This window comes from Rhincodon typus, chromosome 39 (assembly GCF_021869965.1).
Source record: "Rhincodon typus isolate 14 chromosome 39, sRhiTyp1.1, whole genome shotgun sequence".
Classification (NCBI taxonomy): domain Eukaryota; kingdom Metazoa; phylum Chordata; class Chondrichthyes; order Orectolobiformes; family Rhincodontidae; genus Rhincodon; species Rhincodon typus.
This window is the reverse complement of record NC_063370.1, coordinates 8,372,910-8,394,798: the sequence shown is the minus strand read 5'-3', so window position 1 is coordinate 8,394,798 and position 21,889 is coordinate 8,372,910. Positions and strand designations below refer to the sequence as shown.

Below are 21,889 nucleotides of genomic sequence, written 5' to 3'. Positions count from 1 at the left end.
ACAAGTCTTTTTTTCCGTTACAACATTGAAAAGGATAAATTTTCAATGCTCAACAGGCGCAGTGGGACCAAGTATATAACTGCTTCAGACGGACAGCATAGGCACAATGTGCTGAATGGCCTTATGTTGCAAGATTCTGTGAATTTGAAGATTAGGGAGGACACTGGAGATCTGTACTTCCTTTGCTTACTGTGATCTGCCTGTACTGCTTGTAAAAGCTTTTCACTGTATTTCGGTACATGTGACAATGAATCAATCAGTTTTTTTTTGGGCAGGGATGGCGATGAAATGAGGAAGGGAGAGTAATGAGCCAGCATTCTCTGGGATAAAGGGAAAAAGACTGGATTATTTTGTTGGAATTAACTCTACCTCAGCCCTTCTGAGCTAGGACCATCGTGACCATCTAGAAAACAAACGGGATGAATTCCATTTTAAGAGCCTGCAGCTGTACTGCAGAATTCGGACTGCTGGAGGCTATGGCTTTGTAGTTCATACTTTCTCTCATAATTCTTATAAATCTTTCATTAGTTCTTGAAATTAAAATAAAAAGAATAATAAAAGATTAGATGGTCATGCACTTCCTTCTTATTCATTCCTTGTATCTACGTGCAGATAATAAAATCAGCCATGTTTATGCGAAAAATTGTATGAGGGGGGCTGTTCACCCAACACCTTGGGCAGTCATATTTAATGAAGGATGGCACATAACTAGGGTGGCACAGATCTTCCAACCCCTGTTCACTTCAAACAATGTTTTCTGGATGTTTTTTGTTCACCTCGCAAACTGTGGACAGACAGGGATAGTACAGATCTCATGCCGCAGTGCATGAGAAGCCCTTTCAGCCCATCCTGTCTGCACTGGCTTTCTTAGAAAGCAGTCAATCAGTTCTATTCTCCATGGAGCCCTGCACATTCTTCCTTTTCAGATAACATTTTAATTCCCTTAATAAAGCCTTTATTGATCCTGCCTTCACCAGACTCTCAGGCAGCTCATTCCAGAACCTAACCTCTCTCTAAGTGATAACATTTTTTCTCATGTTGTTGGTACGTCTTTTACCATTTGCTTCTTTTAAATTTGTGTCCTCTTATTCTTAATCCTTTCACAAATAGGAAAAGCTTCCCCCTATTTATTTTGTCCAGACCCCTTATGATTTCAAACATCTCAATCAAATCTCCCCTCGACCTTCCCTTCTACAAGGAAAACAATACCAGTTCATCCAATCTTTGGAAGGGAGCTTTTGGATCCCTGTAAACATTCTTGTGGATCTTTTCTGCCTCTAATAAAGTTTAGAGTAAGTTTTCACTAAGTTCTTTCCTGTAAGATTTCAACCACTGGGCAGAAATGGAACTGGAAAAGACAACTTGCATTTATATAGCACCTCTCACAACCTCAGGACATCCCAAACAGCTCTGCTTTTTAAGTATGGTCATTGAAACTTAGAAATGCAGCTGCCAATTGGTACACAGAAAGCTCCCAAAAACAGCAATGTAATAATGACTGCAGTTGTGATGTTGATTGAGGGATAAATATTGACCATGATAGGTCCACCGCTCTTCCTCAAAATAGGCTCATGGGATCTTTTACTTGCACCCGACAGCATTTAGGGTCTCACCTGGAAAGTTGTACCTTTGACAGTGCAGCTCTCCTCCTTAGGCTTTTGTGCCCAATTTTCTAAAGGGTGATGTGAAACCACAAGTTTTTCAGACTGCTCCACGTGGCATACTTGCCAAGGGCGGATCCCTAGATTTTTTGTCATTCATTCACTAGGTCAGCATTTATTGCCCAAACCTAATTGCCCCAGAGGGCAGTTAAGAGTCAACCACATTGCTGTGGGTCTGGAGTCACATGTAGGCCAGACCAGGTAAGGATGGCAGTTTCCTTCCCTAAAGGACATTAGTGAACCAGATGGGTTTTTCCCAACAATTGACATTGGATTCATGGTCATCATTAGACTCTTACTTCCAGATACTTATTGAATTCAAATTCCACCATCTGCCAAGGCAGGATACGAACTCAACTCTCCAGAATATTGTCTGGGTCTCTGAATTAACAGTCCCGCGATAATACCACCTGACCATTGCCTCCCCAACAACTCCCCTCTCTCAGCTGTGTTGAGAATTAATCTCAGCCAAGCTGTTACAATATGACCTTAGATGCCCAGGGGAGGGAGGGAGCGAGCCAGTGCTTTTCCTCCTGATCGTTGTGTGGATTATTTGCAGAGCACAAGTTCTGGATTGTCTGCGATAGACATTTGAGAAACAGTAGCCTACAGATTTGGCCTCTTCAGGGAAGAAATGGCAGAAATACTGGCGGATGCATCATAAAAGACATTGGCGATCCAAGCTCATTCTCTCCTATCATACACAACCCCAATGGATCCAAACTCCTTCCCATTTACTCCCACTTACACAAACCCAATGGACCCAACCCTTTTCCCATTTTTCTCCCGCTGTAAACAATCCCAATGAACAAAACTACTTCCCATTCACATCCATCATATACAATCACAAAGGGCCAAACCCCTCCCATTTGCTCACATTATACACAATCCCAGCTGAACCAAATGCCTTCCACTTCACTCTTATTATACACAATTCCCATGGATCCAAATCCCTTCCCATTGTAGACACAATCTTTATGGACCCAAATACCTTCCTATTCAATCCGATTGTACATAGTCTCAAAGGACCCAACCACTCCCTTTCACTCCCATTGTACACAATCTCAATGGACCAATCTCAGCCCAGTCATTCTCTTTATCAATGGCTGCAATGGACCAAACCAGTTTCCAGTCATTCCCATTGTAGACAATCTAACTTGATTAAACTCCTTTAATGGGTTTACTCCGATTACTTTCAATTCTTGATTTAACGATGTTGCTGTGTGCGAACCATTGTGCTTTAAATGCTACACAACAGTCAAAGGTCGTTCTAAACAACAGCAATTTAGAAATCCAGTCTTTATTTGTTCGGCATTTCTGCTGCATGTGGCAGGTCACTTGACTGGCAGATGAAATGGGCTGCAGGACAGAATCTTTCAAATGGGGAACTTTTTTACCTGGAATCACAGGGAGTCTGATCCTAGCATAACACTCCGTAGAAAGGCTGCCTCTGTGTCTATCGGGATTTATTTTATTGTGATGTTTGGGAGGTTGGAGCCTTAAAACTGAACAGCCCCAGAATTTTTAAGTATGATGATGCATTTCCACTAATTAAAACCAAAAGCTAAGAGCTTACTTCCAAGGGCAGAGTCACAAGAGAATCTTGAACAATGCAATGCTTGAACAAAGTTTGTAAGTCTTTCCAAGGGTGTCACACCCTTACATGGTCACAATTTTGAACAGCTTTTTTTCCACAAAGTGCGAGGCAAGAAATATAACATTTTCATTTATATAGCTGCTTTGGCATCACCAGATATCTGCATAGTTGCTGTTCTGAACGTCAGATCTGACAGGGTGCATTTCGATTTGTATTTGTATTTAGATCTTTCATAGACTTGGCTTGTATTGTCTTTTGAATAGAAGATTTGCTTCCCCTGGTTAGGGAATCTTGAACTGGGGGCACAATCTAAAAAACAAGGAAGATGCCATTTAGGACTGAAATGAAGAGAAACGTCTTACTCAGAAGGTGGCTAATATTTGGAATTCTCTACCCCAGAGGATTGTGGAAGCTCAGTGTTTGAGTATGTTTAAAGTACAGGTTGTTAGATTTTTAATTATCAATGTGTAAAGGGTTATGGGGATAATTTGGGTAAAAGGCACTGAAATATTTAATCAGCCAACATCACAATAAATGGCGAAGCAGGCTCAACAGGCTGAATGGCTAACCCCTGCTCCTATATTCCTAAGGCTTGACCTAATTTATGAGAAAAGGATTTGATGGCATAGCAAAAAAAACATTTCTTCTGCTTGGGGAATTCCACAGCAGGGAAGGTGGGAAACTTGAGGTGGGAAACCTCACAACCTTTACAACATACCCAGATGAACACTCAAACTGTCGTAACGTTAAAGGCTATGGCCCTAATGCAGGAAAATGAGATTTCAGATAGATCAGCAAAGACTCTGTGTGCCAAAGGGTTCATCTATACTGTATGACTCTTTGGCTGTAAGGAGCATAACTTTGAAATTAGAGTCAATTTAGTTCAGGAATGATGTCAGGAAACACTTCTTTAAAAAAATTGTAGAAATCTAGAAGTCTCCTTCAACTAGTGGAGTTCCACAGAGGTCAGTGTTGGGACCATAACTATTCACGTTATATATTAATGATCTGAACGAAGGAACTGAGGGCCTTGTTGCTAAGTTTGTAGATGACACAAAGATAAGAGGAGGGACAGGTAGTGTGGAGGAAGCAGGAAGGCTGCAAAAGGACTTGGACATACCAGGCAAGTGGGCAGAGAAGTGGCAGATGGAATGTAATGTGGGAATGTGTGAGGTTGTATTTTGGTAGTTAGAATAGAGGTGTAGACTACTTTCTAAATGGGGAAAGGCTTCGGAAATCTGAAACACAAGGGGACTTGGGAGTCCTAGTTCAGGATTCTCTTAAAGTTAATATGCAGGTTCAGATGGTGGTTAGGAAGGCAAATGCAATGTTAGCATTCATTTCAAGATAGCTATAATACAAGAGCAGAGAAAAACTGCTGAGGCTGTATTAAGCTCTGATCAGACCGCATTTGGAATATTGTGAGCAGTTTTGGACCCTGTATAGAAGGAAGGTTGTGCTGGTATGGGAGGGGGTCCAAAGGAGGTTTACAAGAATGATCCTGAGGATGAAGAGTTTATCATATGAGAAGCGGTTGAGGACTCTGAGTCTGTACTTGATGAAGTTTCGAAGGATGATGGGAGATCTGATTGAAACTTACAGAATACTGATAGGCCTGGATAGAATGAATGTGGAGACGATGTTTCCATTAGTAGGAGAGCCTAGGACCAGAGGGCACAGCCTCAGAGTGAAGGGACGATCCTTTAGAATCAAGATGAGGAAGAATTTCTCACTACCGCAGAGGGCTGTGGAGGTCAAGTCATTGAGTGTATTTGAGTGTGGTAAGGAGATCAAAGGTTATAGGAAGAAAGCAAGAGAATGGTGTTGAGTAACTAGGGAGAGAAGAAGGCTCCTTAAAGATCAAAGAAGCCATCTATGTGTGGAACCACAGGAGGTGGTTGAGATATTAAATGAATATTTTGCATCAGTAATTACTGTGGAGAATGACATGGAAACTACGGAACTTTGAAATAAATTGTGATGTCTTAAAAAGAGTCCACATTACAGGACAGGACTTCTTAAAACACATAAACATTGATAAGTCCCTGGGATCTGATGAGGTGTATCCCAGGATACAGTTGGAAGCTTGGGAAGAAATTGCTGCACCCTAGCAGAGACATTTGTTTCATCAACAGCCATAGCTGAGGTGTCGGAAGACTGGAGGGTGGCTAATGTTGTGCCGTTATTTAAGAAAGGCTGCAAGGAAAACCCAACGAACTACAGACCGATGACCCTGACATCAGTGGTGGGTAAGTTGTTGGAAGGGATTCTGAAAGACAGGATTCACATGCATTTGGAAAGACAAGGGCTGATTAGGGATATTTAGCATGATTTTTTTGTGCGGGAAATCGTGTCTCACAAACTTGATTGAGTGTTTTGAAGAGGTGACCAAGAAGACACATGAAAGCAGAGCTTTAGCAAGTCCTTTGACAAGATTCCGTATGGCAGACTAGTTAGTTATGTTCGATCATATGGGATCCAGAGACAGCTAGCTAATTCGATACAAAATTGGCTTGATGTTAGAAGACAGAAGGTGGTGGTAGAGAGTTGTTTGGACTGGAGGCTTGTGACTCCAGTTGTGGATCACAAGGATCAGTGCTAGGTCCACTATTGTTTGTCATTTACATAAATGATTTGGAAGTGAATATAGCAGGCATGATTAGTAAGTTTGTTGATGACACCAAAATTAGTGGGATGTGGACAGTGAAGAAGGTTATCTAAGATAACAAGATCTTGATCAGCTGGGCCAATGGACCAAGGAGTGGTGGATGAATTTCAATTTACATAATTGCAAGGTGTTGCATTTTGTTGTTGAACAGCGAGACCTAGAGATGCAGGTTTATAGTTCCTTGAAAGTGGTGTCACAAATAGACAGGGTGGTGAAAAAGGCATTTGGCATGCTTGCCTTCATTGGTCAGAGAACTGAGTATAGGAATTGGGGCATCATGTTGCAGCTGTATAAAACATTGATGAGGCCACTTTTGGAGTACCGTATACAGTTCTGATTGCCCTACTATAGGAAGGACATTATTAAACTAGAAAAGGTACAGAGAAGATTTACCAGGATGTTGCCAAGACTGGAGGGTTTCAGTTATAGGGAGAGGCTGGATAGGCTGGGACTTTATTCTCTGTAGTGTAGGAGGCTGAAGGGTGACCTTATAGCATGAGAGACATAGATAAGGTGAATAGCCAAGGTCTTTTCCCCAGGGTAGGGGGAGTCCAAAACTAGAGGGCGTAGGTTTAAGGCTAAAGGGGAAAGATTTAAGAGAGACCTGAGGGGTAACCTTTTCACACAAAAGCGTAGTTCACATGTGGAATCAACTGCCAGAGGAAGTGGTAGAGACAAATACACTTACAACATTTAAAAGACATTTGGACAGGTACATGAATAGGAAAGGTTTAGAGGGATATAGGCCAAATGCAGGCAAATGGGACATACTCAGTTTAGGAAACCTGATCGACATGGACACGTTGAAACAAAGGGTCTATTTCTGTGCTGTACAACTCTATGAATCTATCAGCCATGATCAAATGGTGGAGTAGACCTGATGGGCCAAATGGCCTAATTCTACTCCTATATCTTATGGTCTCACCCTATACCCCCGCAAATAAAGAGACTGGGGAGTCAATTGAAAATTTTGAAACTGAGGTTTGGAGATTTTTTTTGTTAGACAGGGACATTATTTTTGGAACCAAAGTGGCTAAACAGAGTTAAGAACACTACCCTTCCCTTTATTGAATGGTGGAGCAGACTTGAAAAAAATCTCCTCCTCCTGTTCCTATAAAATGTGCTATCTTCTCTGGAACTCCAATATCTGGACATCAGCAGGAATGCCTGGAGAGAGTTTCAATATTAATCTGCATTTAGACTGCTCCCTGGGATGATATAGGGTGTTGTTTTAGTGGAAAAATGGAACTCATACAGAATCAGGTGACTGTCCTTCCTCATGCTGTACAGGAGCATTTTTTTCCATTAAACACAGGCAGTTGACCTCTGCCTTTATGTGCATCGCTTCTGATCACAGTCAATTAATTCCCCCGACATTCTGCATGAAGTAACGGCTGTTAGGTGGAATGCAGACCATGCTTGAGCCTGTCTATCTAACTCAGCTTCTGAGGCCCTGATCCTTGAGGGGAAATACATTTTCTTCTGACACAGTGAAGTACTTAACCCTTTCAAGGCCCTTGGCCTAAGTGAAGTTTTGGAGCCTTTGGAGAGTATTTTAGATTAGAAAGTGCCTCTCAAAAGCAAGGTGTTGCCTATTATTTAAAATCTCTGTTGAAGTGGAAACACTTCCAATTTTGCAGCCACTTTATTCCCTTTTTGTCTTTTTGACACTTATTGTCAGTCTTAGTTCAGTTGTTACACAGTTGCCTCTGAGTCACAAGGTTCCAGGTTCAACTCTCACTCTAGGGCTTCAGTACAAAAATCTCCAGAGACATCCTCAGGGACTGCTCCACTATTGGAGGTACTGTGTCAGGTAAGGCATTAAACTGAGGCTGCATCTGCACCCTCAAGTAGATATAAAAGTGTATAAGCAATTTTTAAGTTTTCTCTCTGGGTGCCTAGGCCAATACTTATACCTCAATCAACAACAAAAAAAAACAGATTATCCACTTAAGAACAGAGGAAATGGGGGCAGGAGGAGGCCATTCAGTCCTTTGAGCCTGCTCTGCCATTCAATAAGATCTCGGCTGGTCATCCAACTTAGTCCCCTGCTCCTATTTGCTCCCCATACTCTTTGATCCCTTTAGCTCTAAGATCTAACTCCTTGAAAATATTCAATATTTTGACCTCAACCAGTTTCTGTGGCAAAGAATTCCACAGGTTCATCAAGCACTGAATGAAGAAATTTCTCCTCTTCTCAGTCCTAAGTGGCCAACCCCATATCCTTAGACTGTGACTTCTGGTTCTGGACTTCTTGGTCATAAGGAACATCCTTTCTGTATTTACTCTGTCTAGTCCTGTTAGACTTTTACAGGTTACTGTGAGATTTCTTCTTCATTCTTCTAAACTCCAATGAATATAGTCCTAACTGATCCAGTCTCTCTCTCCTTATGTCATCCCAAAAATCAGTCTGGTAAACCTTTGCTGCACTCGCTCTATAGCCAGAACATCCTTCTCTAGATAACAAGACCAAAACTGTACATAATCCTCCAGGTATCACATTCCACCACTTCACCCCAGCAGCTTGTCTTTTTATTTCCTTCTTCCTTTGGTGATCACTGAGCTTTCTTACATTAATGAGTCCTACATTCACACCACTCTCTGGGTAAATCCTTCTGAATTCCCTACTGAATTCCTTAGCAACTATCTTTTTGTTATGACCCCCTGCTACGGTCTTCACCACAACATCCGCTCTATGACAGCTCTGTTGAATCCTGCCATAATTTTAAAGGTCTCTACTATGTCATCCTTCATCCTTTTCAGTCTGTTAAAGCCTCAGTCAAGTAGTCAAACGCTCAGAAGTCTCCTCTATGTTTATGATCCATGTCATGGTGGTCCTCCACAGGATCACAGAATTGTTGCAGCATTGAGAGGCCATTTGGCCCATCATGTCTCTGAATGGGCAGTTACCTTGCTGCCATTCTCCCCATAGTCCTGTACAGTTTTACTTTCAGATTCTCTTCTGAAATCTTTGACTGACCTGCCTCCACCACACTGTCAGGCAGTGAAATCCACCGACTGTGCGAAGAAGTTTTTTCTCTCATGTTGTTGTTTCTTTCAAGGACAGAACTCCTCATCCTTTATTCAAACATTGGGCCCAGGGCATGTGGGCGTCACTGGTAAGGGCAGTATTTAATGTCCATTCTAACTGTATCTTGACAGGGTGATGGTGAGCTGCCTTCTTGATCTGCCATAGGATGTATGTACAGCCTGGGGAGAGAGTTCTACGAATTTGATCTACTGACACTGAAGGAATGGTGATGTATTTCCAAGTCAGGATGGTGAGTGATTTGGACGGGAACTTGCAGGGGGTGGTGTTCCCATGTATCAGCTGCCCTTGACTTTTTGGATGGTAGTTGGTTTGAAAGATGCTGTCGAAGGAGTCTTGAGGAGTTGCTGCAGTCCATCTTATAAATAGTACATGCTGCTGCCACTCTGTGTCTGTGCTGGACAGAATGAATATGTAGGTTATGGATGGGGTGCCAACCAAGTGGCTGCTTTGTCCTAGGCACCGTTGAGGGTCTTTAGTATTGTTGAAATTGCACTCACCTTGGCAAGTGGGGAGTATTCCATCACACTCTTGTTGATTGTGGACAGCTTTCAGTATCGCTGGGTAAACATTCTGGAGCTCTCTTTACCCCTCCCCAGCCCTGTGCATCTGTTAATGATTGTCCCCTCATGTCCTTACCTGACTCAGGTGTCTCAGCCAGTGAGGAGGAAGATGTTGAACTTGCCCCGTCCTCATTGGAGGTTTGTGAACTGTGCCCTCGGCCGCTTGGCAGTTTCAGTCCCAGCTGCTCTGCCACCTCCACGTGATCGCCGGGGTGAATGTAATCGAAGATGCTGCTGCCAGTCAGCTCCACCTAGGCAGGATAGAAAGTGGGCACAAACACTCAAAATGAGTTAAACAAAGCACTATTTAGGAATGTGATCATCGAGGAACTGGCGCTGAACAACAATATTAACTGCTGTATTTATCACACCCTCAAAGTCGCAAAGTGCTTCACAAAAAAAAATCTTTGAGCCACAAAATGTGATATAAAGAGTGGTGACCAATAGCTTGGTCATTGAGGTAGGTTTTGAGGAGCTTGTTGGAGGATGACAATGCGGTTGAGGGAAGTATTATAGAATTTGGGACTCAGGCAGCAGATGGTATGGCTGCTGATGGTGGAACAATCTGAAGTAGGGTTGCACCACAGGAATGGAGATATCTTGGAGGATTTGGACCTGCAGAAAGCTACAGAGATAGGTAGGCTTATATATCAACGCTTCCCAGTATAGATCCTGGTGATAAATCCCTCTGTCCCCATCTCCCACAATGTGAACTTTATATATCTCACTAACCATAACCCTTCCTAACTCTAACCCTCCGAAGAAGAGTCATTCTGGACTCAAAACATTAACTGTTTCTCTCTCCACAGATGTTGCCAGACCTGCTAAGTTTCTCAAGCACTTTGTTTTATTTCACATTTCCAGTATTCCTAGTATTTTGCTTTTGTTTGGATATCTATGATTTTTCTATGTTTCTATTATGTTTCCCCCAGTTGGGGAGTCTAGAACTAGGGGACACAGACTCAGGTTACAGGGTAGACCATTTAGAACTGAGCTGAGGAAACCTTTCTTTACTCAGGGTAGTGAACCTTTGGAATTCTCTACCACAGAAGGCTGTGGAGGCCAGGTCACTGAATACGTTCAAGGAAGAGACAAATAATTGTGTAGATTTTAAAGGCAAAAATTGGTATGGGAAAAAAGTGGGAATATGATATTGAAATATTGATCAGCTAGAATAATTCCTAGAAGGGGGATTCCTGTGTTGGCAGGACTAATGCATGAAGACAGACTGGATTAGTTAGGGATATATTCTCTGGAGTTTAGAAGAATGAGGGAGAATCTCATAGGAGCTCATGAAGTTCTAACAGAACTAGACAGGGTAAACGCAGGAAGGAGATTCCCAATAACTGGTGAATCCAGAACCAGGGCTCATAGTCTAAGGGGTTGGAATAGGGCATCTAGGACTGAGATGAGTAGAAATTTCTTCACCCAGAGAGTGGTGAGCCTGTGGAATTCTCTACCACAGAAAGCAGTTGAGGCCAAAACATTTAATGTTTTCAAGCAGTTAGATTTAGTTCTAAGGTTAAAAGGATCAAGATGTACGGGGAGGGAGCAGAAACAGGGTGCTGTGTTGGATGATCAGCCATGATCAAATGGAATTGCAAGCAGGCTTGAAGGGTTCAATAGCCAACTCCTATTCCTTGTTTTTGTTCACTATTTGACCTGTGCAGATCTACAAGAGGTCTGAAAGAGGAAGAGTCAATTCAGGCTCGAAACAGGAACACTGTCTCTCTCTGTCTCTCTCCACAGAGGTTTCCAGACCTGCTAAGTTTCTCCAGCAGTTTCTGATTTAATTTTAGATCTCTAGAATCTGCAGTATTTTATTTTTGTATTATGAATTCCTCTTTCATTTTTATTCTGTCTCACTCTCTTAAAAGTTTCCTACATAAGCTCTCAACTGACAGTTCAAAAGCAAACCGTTCTGCAGCGTGACAGCAGGTGTAATTAATTGATCACGTGACAGCCGATGAAATTGATCACATGACAGGCAGGTAACAAAGTGTGGCTGTTTTCCAAGACAGATTCCCCTTGAATTGTAACTCTTGCCATTGTGAAAAATAAGGTGGACGAGTTGAAAAATTGCTTTCAACCCAGCCCTAATTTATTAGTTTCTCACACGCGTAATTATGCAAAAGATTCTGGCCCTGCTTGTTGACCTTTAATATTCGAAGGAGTCAATACCTGTCTTTAGAGGCTCAGATATGAAGAGGGCTGGTGAATATTAATGCTGTTCTATTCATTCCTTATTCACTGAGTGTGGAGGTTAGGTTATTGCAGACCAAATGAAGTCAAGCCCTGTCTCAGACCTCTTAATTACTAATGCAGGAGAGGACACAAAACGAAAAGAAGAGAAGCATCTGCCTTTTAATATCTAAAGATTTAGCGAAGCTGAATACAGGCGATGATTGTCTTTTTGGTAGCTCCAATTTGTCTCATTTGCATGACATCTCTCCAGGGCCCAAAGACTTGCACATTCCAAACCGTAGTGAAGCCTGCTGCATCAGTGCCATTTCTGAAGGAGTGCTGCATTGCTGGAGGTGCTGTTTCTCAGTTCAGATGTCAAAATCAGAGCCATAAGGTTGAAGAGCAGGGCAGTTCTCCTCATGTTCTGGACATCATTGTCCAGCCAACCAACAGTACCTCAGGACAGATTATCACTTTGGTGTTTGAGGAATCTGACCATGTGAGAACTGACTACTGTACTTCTACCACTTTACAGAGCACTCAGAAACATCCTGAGGTTGCTACGTTAAATGCATTCTCCCATTTTTACATTAACTTGAAAATGATTTTGTTCAGCAATCACATTTACACTACATCCTTTTTAAAAGAGTGTAAAATGGAAGTGGCCATGGAAGTGCCCTATATTCATTCCCGTGTCACATTTCAGGCTGCAGGTCTCCTTGGCACTGAAAGTTCAGCAAGGAGCTCTGCAAAGCAAACCAAGCAACTAGGGTTTATTTCTTGAGGGATACAATTGAAAATTGGGCTTATTACACTGAACCTGTATCAAACTTTGATTAGACCACATTTAGCACACCATGTGCAGCCAGTTCTGGTTGGGATGTTAGTAAAAGGGGTTGGGGTGTGTGCTGCCAATGCTAAGATAGCTGATGAAAATGGCCGTGAGGATGTCACACTACCGTGACAGAGCTTTCTAGCTGGCTTCTCCCCACAACAACTGTCGCTCCCTACACACACACACACACACACACACACACCACCTACCTCTGCTAGCCACAACTCTCATTCCCTCCCACCCTCCACAATCCCATTGTTGTATGGCTTGGCACTCAGGCCTTCTCCGTGCGCCACCTTACAGTGCTGCTGGCAATAGGTGCAGCCAGAGGCATGTGGAGGGAGCAAAGAGGATCTACAGGGATGATACTAGGGCTGTCACATATTTGGAAATGATGGATTGCCTGGCTCCTTTTCTGTTGAAGGCTTGACGACAGACCTAATAACGATCTTTAAAACTATAGAAATTAAATCTTTGGTCAAATGGACAAACGGAGAATGCTTCCAATTGTAGAGAAGAGCATAAATAGAGGTCATCCATTTCAATCAGCTCCCTCGAAATACAAACGGGAATTGAGACAAAACATCCTCACCCAGAGAATAGCAAGAATGGGGAAATCACTCCCACATGAAGTGATTCAGGCAAACAATGCGGATGCACTTGAAAGGTTGCCATAGTCCTGCTAATGGTCAGGCTGCTCTCCCATTAAAGAGAGATGATTAGCGGCCAGTTTAACGTGAGGGTCACCACACCTCCAGTGAGGGGTGAGATTGAAAAAATGGGACCTTCATGGTTAGCCAGTACAGGATGCATGTAATGGAAGCCAGACAGGCAGACGGGAGGAGGAAAACAGGGTTATGATGGGAGATTTAGATGTAGATGAGGAAAGATAGACTGGCTTGAGTGGCTGTGGGGAATGTCAACTGTGGAATGTGAAGTAAAGTAATAAATCTGGAATACAAAGCTAGTCTCAGTCATGACAACTACTCTCAACTGACAATAAAAACCCCATCTGGTTCACCAATGTCCTACAGGATAGGAAGTCTGCTGTCCTTACCTGATCTGGCCTACATGTGACTCCAGACGCACAACAATAGGATTGACTCTTAATTGACCTCTGAAATAGCCCTAACAAGACATTCAAAAGCAATTAGGGATGGGCAACAAATGCTGGTCTTGCCAGCAATGCCTACATCTTGACAGAGAATAAAGAAAATAAAAACACTAGCACAAACTGGTTGGGCTGAATGGTCTGTTTCTATGTTGCGTATCCTATATATATAATCTTAAATAAACCTCTTTTGGCCAACTTTAGGGACAGGCAAATAGAAGTCTTGGGGAAAAGATGCAAACTCATGAATATGGCTCTCTCTGATGCTTCCCTAGGTGTTTCCTGCCTGGAAGTGGGGACCCTTCTGGATGTAACGTGTTTTAACTGCTGCTATAAGATGCCACCAAATAATGGCTAATTCCACATCAAGGAACAGAGTAGGTGATTAGTGGGGTTTGGTGACAGAGAAGTTGATTTATGGCAACGACTTGTCCAACTTACTCACCATTTCATCCAGAGCAAATTGCTCAGACCTTTGTGATTAAGAAGAAAGGGAAAAACACAAGAACGTCCCAATCAAGGCCATCAAGGCGAATTGATCGTCTAGTGGTATACCTATACGATTAATCCAGATACCCAGGTAATGTTCTGGGGACTCAGGTTTGAACCCTGCCATGAAACATATTGGAATTTGAATTCAAAGAAAGAAATTGGAATTAAGAGTCTAATGATGACCAAGAAACCATTGCCGATTGTTGTAAAAACCCATCTGGTTCTCTAGTGCCCTTTAGGGAAGGAAATCTACTGTTCTTATCTGGTCTGCCCCATGTTACATGTGACTCCAGACGCATGGCAATGTGGTTGACTTTTAACTGTCCTCCAGACAATTATGGGTGGGCAATAAATGCTAACCAGTGATGCCCACATCCTGTGAATGAATAAATAACTCTCCCATCTGGCATCCCACTGTGGGCCCCTGCACAATGGCTTGACAGATTACTCGTGACATTTCTTATACTTTGCATGAGGATGCTCTCGATTTGAATTTACTTGTCACTCGATATTATAGTTCTTGCCTTATTTGAAAATAATATTCAGGTTTTAACACATCAATCAATAGCGTTCTCTCGAGGCTAAAGAGGAAGAGTTTTTATATTCCTTTCTCTAGCCAAATCTCATAACATATTGTGTTTTCTTTCATAGCCTGTAACAGGAATCTCATCCAAGCCACATTAGAATTGGTTCAATGTGTGTTCCGTGTTATAGATGCAGTTAGAGATGTTAAAGGATTATACATTTGTTTCTTTAATATTATGGCCAACCTTTATGAATAGAGGTAAAGAGATCAAAAGCCAATGAATCTTGGTGAACCTTTATCAAACAACAGATTGGCTGAGAATTGGAGTACTGAATCAAATTCCAGGCACCACACTTTAAGGAGGATGTGAAGACATTGAATAGAGTGCAGAAAGATTTATTGGCATGGTCCAGGAATAAGAAACTTCAGTGATGTGGATAAATTGCAGAAGCTGGGGCTGATTTTCCCTGCAGAAGAGAAAGTTGAGAAGACTCAATCAAGTTGTTCAAAATTACAAGAGATCTGGAAAAAGTAGATTGGGAGAAATGTTCCCATTAGCAGAGATTAAAAACCAGAGGGTGCCAATCTGAACGTAACACTTTGAGAACATGGGTTTGAATCCCACCACTGCAGCTAGTGGAAATTAAACTAAAATAATCAATGAATTAAGATGGCATTGAATGCTCGTCTTAGTAATCTAATTCCCATCTTTCATTTTCCTGTAAAAGATTATCTGGTTTACTAATGCCCTTTAGGGAAGGAAATCTAGTTTCCTTATGTAGTCTGGCCTACATGTGACTCCAGACCCAGGTGACTCTTAGCTGAAAATGGCATACCTTTGTCTTCATAGTACGTTTATTCATAGAATACACCACGATGTACCTTTTACTTTCTAACATCCCCAAAGTCCCAACAAAATCCATATTTATATTTTTTTAAAATTAACCTGCTTAAAGATGCTATGACACACCTCTGGAGCGTATGGGACCTGAACCTGGCCCTTCTGGCTCAGAGGTAGGGAAACTAACATTGTACCAAAAGAACCCTCCAGTCCCTCTTTATTCTACTTTAAATACCAATTAAAGAAATTAAAACCAATCTTAAAAGTTACAGCTCCTTAAAGCAACAATGTCACAAACTTACAAAATGTAAACTTAAATTTGCTGTTGGGAGGTGATTAAGGACCTGTTCCAGTGGTGCCCACCAGTGGCAGAAGACCTGAAGCAAATCTGTAAACATCTTGTGCTCCCTCTCCAGGGGAACACAGACACATATCCATGGAAGAGAGGCAGACCATCAGGTATAACAACCATGGCAACAGGTGACTGCCTGGACCTGTTAATGGCGCTTTACACTATTTTAGAAACCTATTGAACAAATTAATAGGGAAGGCAATGGCCTCGACATCAAGAGTCTCTGATAATGTTCTGGGGACTTGGGTTCAAATCCTGCCATAACAGATGGTGGAATTTTAACCCCATAAAAATAAATGTGGTGGTTAATAGATGGAAGAAAATACCACGGGTGATTTTGTGATAGGAGAAAAAAATGGTTCAGTTGTGCGTATAGAAAATAAATAACTAAATAACTAAATGTGAAATTAAGAGTGTAACGGTGACCATGAAATTATTGTTGTTTGTTGTAAAATCTCACCTAGTATTACTAGTATCCTTTAGGGAGAGAAATCTGCTGTTTTTACCCACCTGCCCTACATGTGACTTCAAAGACACAGCAATGTGGTTGGGATGGGCAATTCATGTAGGCCAGTGATGCCCACCTCCCATGAATGAACAAAAAAAATTAAACAAAATTAAATAAAATTTACAATTAATGACCCCTTAAAGAAGCCTTATGAAATAGTACAAAACGCACCAAAGGAAACCCCCAAATTAATATTTGAATTAGGGGAAAAGATAATGTACTCAAACGCACTGTCTGTCCCTTGTGTTTTTACTACCAATGAATATTAGCAGATAATAGCAGGTTGGCCATTCAACCCCTTGAGACTGTTACGCCATTCAATAAGATTCTCGCAGATATGTTTGCATTCCAAATTCCACATTCCTGTCTAGCCCCAGTAGTATGGGCTGGTTGGACTGAAGCGACTGTTTCCATGCTGTATGACTCTATGACTCTATACTTACCTCTGACGGGAATAGGAACAGCTTCACTTTGCCTATCTGGATAAATCTGTGATCAGTTTGTACACTTGGTTCAAATCTTGCCTCAATCTCCTTTACTCCAAAGAGAATAATGCCAATGTCTCTGGTTCATCAACTGAACCTTGTAATTAAAAGTCCTCATCCCTAGAACCAATCTGGCAAATCTCCAATGCTCCCTCTCAAGGATACAGATCCTTCCTAAAATGTATTTGCTCTTCATGTGAACCTCTCTCAAAAGATATATAAAATATTAGAATGCAAAATAGGATGGAGTCACATCATTCAGCCTAAAAGGTCAACTAAAAGGTCTGTTTGTGCTCTAGACAAATTTACTCCTTCCCTTCTTCATTCTTTTATCATTATAATCTCCTACTACTTCCCTCATGAACTTACCTAGCTTCCCCTTAAGTGCATTGTTCTTGTTTATCCATGGGATGAAGATGCTCACTGGCTGGTCCAGCATTTATTACTCATCCATAATTGCCCAGATAGCAGTTAAGAGTCAACCACATTGCTCTGGATCTGGAGTCACATGTAGACCAGACCAAGTAAGGACAACAGTTTCTTTCCCCTAAAGGGCATTAGTGAACCAGATGGGTTTTTCGGACACTCAACAATGATTACATGGTTGCAATTAGGCTAGATTTTTATTGAATTCAAATTTCATCACCTGCAATAACAGGATTCAAATCGCTGTCCCCAGAACATCAGCCTGAGCTCTAGGTTACAAGTCTAGTGACATTCTGTGTCTGAAGCTGACTATCACTATGGCTAATGAGAAAAAAGTGAGTAAATCTCCAAGAAGGGTGTTAAGAAAATTATCAAGAAGATGCCAACGAAGGGCAGCAAGGAGAAGAGCTTCTAAGCCTGGGACTCATTTTTTTTTTCTTTTTTTTTCTCTTTTGTTTCTCTCTTCTCTCATTTTTTTTTCTTTTTTTAAATTTTACTTACCTCATGTTGAAGAGCTCGGCTGCAGCAATGGCGTCAGTAGCAAGTGAGCCCAGCTAGGACTCAAGTGGGCCCAGCGCGGACTCGTGGCGGCAGCATTGGAGGCAAGTTTAGGTTCCCAGCAGCTTCCGCATCAACAAGGCAGCCTTACTGCCAACTCATGGCTACTGCACAGAATGAGTTTGGGCTCCTGTCCAGCACAGATTCATGGAGGTGGTGGCGGAGGCGCGTTTGGGCCCAGTATGAGACCTAATAGTATTGGCAGCAGCTGCATCAGTGAGGTGGGTTTGAAGCATATTCATGCTGGCGGCATTGAGTTTGGGTTGGTGCAATACCGGATGGTATCAGTGGTGTCTGCATTTTCGAGGTCTAGTGAGGACTCATAATGGCGAGGGTATCGGTGGAGGTGAGATGGCACCAAAGAATGGCAACTTTTGTTCCAAGGGCAGCAGAGTGGCGAAGAAGACTCATGCCTGGCCACTAGACCCATGGCCCATGGCGGAACACTTAACGAGAATGACTGTAAAGTTGAACACTTTTTCTTTATTTATTTTTCTGCCTTTATATTTTATGTTTTGGTTTATTTTTCTGTGTTTTAAGATGGTGCCAGAGAGTGGCGACATTATACAACACTCTTCCCTGTAATTTGTAACAAGAAACACATGACAATAAATAAAATTACAATGATGCCACCATCTACCAATATCCTCCTCGCCTACTCTCTCTGTTACAAGCTCCCACATTCTCACCGCTCCCTGGTTGAGGGAGTTTCTAATTGAACTTTTTTTTGGACTTATTAGTGATCATAGCTACGACCCTGTGGGGAGGTGATGTCACTGGACTAGTATTTCAGGCTTCATTGGCTCAATTCCACTATGGCACATGGCGAAATTTGAATTTAATAAAAATTTGGAATAAAAACTAGCCCAATAGTGACCATTGTTGATTGTCGTAAAATTCCATCTGGTTCACTAATGGTCTTTAAGGAAGGAAATCTGCTGTCCTTACCCAGTCTAGCCTACGTGTGACTTCAGACTGACAGAGATATGAGCTGGCTATCAGCTTCCCTCTGGGCAATTAGTAATAGGCAGTCAATGACGCCCACATCTCATGAATGAGTAAAATTTTTCCCTCCCCAACCCTCCCCAAGAAGTAGGAAGATAAGGCTGGATTTTGTGAAGGAGGCAAGAAGGTCCAAGTGAGGAAACCTCCCAGACCCAGCTCCTTTAAAAGATTTCCCATCTACCATATTTTTGTTTTGGAGATGCGGGACCAAATGGAGCTAGGCGAAGGCGACATGAAGGCAAGTGGTAGGCTGGCCCAGTTTTAAGACTGGCTGTTTTTCCTCAACACCTCATTCACCCCACATGCACCCCTCCTTCTGCCATCCCAACTCCATGCCTGGATAATCCGTATCTTTGATATGAGCTTTAAAAAATAAACTTCAACCAACCAATAGAGCTGTCACATTCAAAGACACTTCAAGCTGAAAGCATTCATCTGTAAAATCCATGCAAAAAACAATCCCCTCAAGTGAACGAGACAACAAGGTGCAGAGCTGGATGAACACAGCAGGCCAAGCAGCATCATACCCCTCAAGTGAACAGTTGGTTATAAAAACAAACAAACACTTATTTACAGCATCAAAGACAGGTAATCCTTTAAAACCTCTTAAAATTAACCAACATATAAAGGCAGTACTCCCCCACCGTCCACCCACTTAGTTGACATAAGTGCTTAAAGACCTTTTGAATCTCAGACAAGCATTCAATAGTCTCAACTATAAGACTCTGGGAACTGCCAACAATGCTGTCTGAAACTGAAACATTGGATGGTCTTATTTCTAAGGTGCAGCTGCTGTACTATTTCAAAGCAGATTATCTATCAATTAGTGGAGTACAGCAGATCATTTTTTTTCTTCAAAGCTAAAGACATTGCTTATTTGAATCTCAATCCAAAACAAGTTTCCCAGAACAGGCCCTTTTCAGTTTTGAACTTAGAATACAGTTTTGAATGTGTGATGGCACTTTCTAAATTAGGAAAAGTACTGTAATGCATGTCAACACTAACTCAAAGGTAGTCAATTTAATGATCATGTAGCTTTGCTGGACAGAGCCTTACGATCAACGCATGCACTAAAAACACATCGATCTTATAATACAGCACATATCTATTGAAACTGAAGTAACTTAATTCATTTTTTAAAATGTCCAACTCTATCAATTAAAGAATTCCACAATTAGGGACTGTTTCTTTTTGATTTCCCACTTTGGATTCAGCTTCCCTTGTGGCTCATGGCTCCCTGAGGTGCTGTGAACCACATCTTTTACCAAACAGTATAAAACTCGCTGCAGATCTGGGATACCGCTGCAGTGGACTGGGCAACAGTGGGATTGCTGAGACGTCCTTGCTATCCGCACCCCTATCTCAGAGCCATGAAAATCCCACACAGCAGGAAAGGATGTGGGAATCTCACAACTGTATCCATCCCTGCCATTTTTAAATCTCCCAACCCCATTCTGATGTGGACAGAGGCACGGAAATTCCAGCCACTTTCTCAACATCTTTCCCATTGATCTCCATCACAATTTTCTCACATTCCCCAAAATAAAAGGCCATGCCCTTTCTCCCCTTCCTCAGTGCCCTGATTCCGCCACTCCTGTTGGCTCCACTTGGTCAGGAGGTCACAGAGGTTTTCTGTCTGCTTAGAGTTAAAATTGCAGGCTGGAGCTCAATGGTACCATATGCAAATAAGGACCCAGATTGGTGACTTTACTGCCAGAAGCCAGCAGGAATACTGTGTAGGCAAGAGAGGGGAAGGGTAATAGCTGGTTATTCCAAAGACCAAGCAATTTTTTTTGTACAGTTGCGAACACTCCAGGCTCTTGTATGTTTCAATAGGGTAACCTCTTAATGTTCTAAACTCCAAAGTGTACAGGCCTACCTACTCGAACTCTCTTCATCAGACAGTCCCTCCATACCCAGTATCAGACTAGTGAACCATCCTTGGACTGTCTCCAATGCTATTATAACTTTCCTTACATAAGGGGCCCACAACAGTGTTCTAGCTGTGGTCCAACTAATGCCTTGTATAGTTTTAGCAAAACCAAATAACTCTGAATAAACTTGTAGGCTATGAATTCCACAGTGACAAATGATTATTAAATATGGCCTGACATCCTCTCAACTGAAAAGGTGCTCCAGACACCTTAAGCTACATTTTTAATAATTTTTTTTTGGCCAGTGAGAAGTTTGTTAACCGACACACTCGCTGGTCTTCTGGAAGAACATCCATGAATTTCTTAAGAGGCTGCAGACCTTTCATACATCTGAAAGCAGACACTAGCATTTCTTTTGGTAGAAAAATTCAGGTTCGGGTGTCCCGCGAGTATTCAGTACTCGACGCTCAATCATAATTGAATACTTCATCAAAGTCTGAGTGATCTTTGCCTGAAGATTGCTTGGGGGCTGAACTCAAGCTGTTGAATTTGTAAAACGCAGACTGTCTGATAAGAGGAGAGTCCACAAGGCCCCAGAGCCCTCTCTCACTGGGCCTACAGGAGGCTCAGCACAAACATGATATTTCAAATAGGTGGTGGGGGGGTTGGGTGTGGTGGATAGTAAGGGAATAATAACTGTCGTACAGACACACTGTCTCAGGGTTGCAAAAGAAATGATTTATGGAATTTCAAAGTTGACGTATCAAAGGTAGCCGGATTAATTCAGCAAAGGTGACTAGCTGGTTCATAGCCTCGGCCTTGTCCAATGACAGCCTGCATTCAGATGGTGCCTTCACGTACAGTGAACACATACCTGGGCTTCACAGCAGCTTCAATGAACATAACCTGATGCTGAGCCACACGAGACGATGTCACAACAGAGCTATCCAAAAGGTCCATCAAAGAAGGAGGCTATCAGGACCTTTTTACAAAGAAGAAGGGAGAGGCACGAGGTTTAGGAAGGGAATTCCAGAGCTTAGAGCCCAAGCAGCTGAAAGTGGGGTCATTCATTGTGCAACCATCAAAATTGTTCGCACCAGAGATAAGAACTTGAGGTGTATGGCCATCTTGGAATGTTGGGAGGGGGGGGGGGG

The 21,889-nt window shown here is 42.2% G+C and overlaps 1 protein-coding gene across 1 annotated transcript in view; it reads right to left on the bottom strand.

The window, feature by feature from the left end:
• Positions 1-21,889, bottom strand: part of npas1 (neuronal PAS domain protein 1) — a 214,654-nt gene that overhangs the window by 6,278 nt on the left and 186,487 nt on the right. The window contains exons 6-7 of the mRNA XM_048618221.1: positions 9,615-9,789; positions 1,614-1,672 (exon numbers count right to left, since the gene is read on the bottom strand). Of these exons, the coding sequence (XP_048474178.1) occupies positions 1,614-1,672; positions 9,615-9,789 (234 nt within the window). The remainder of the gene's footprint in view (positions 1-1,613; positions 1,673-9,614; positions 9,790-21,889) is intronic.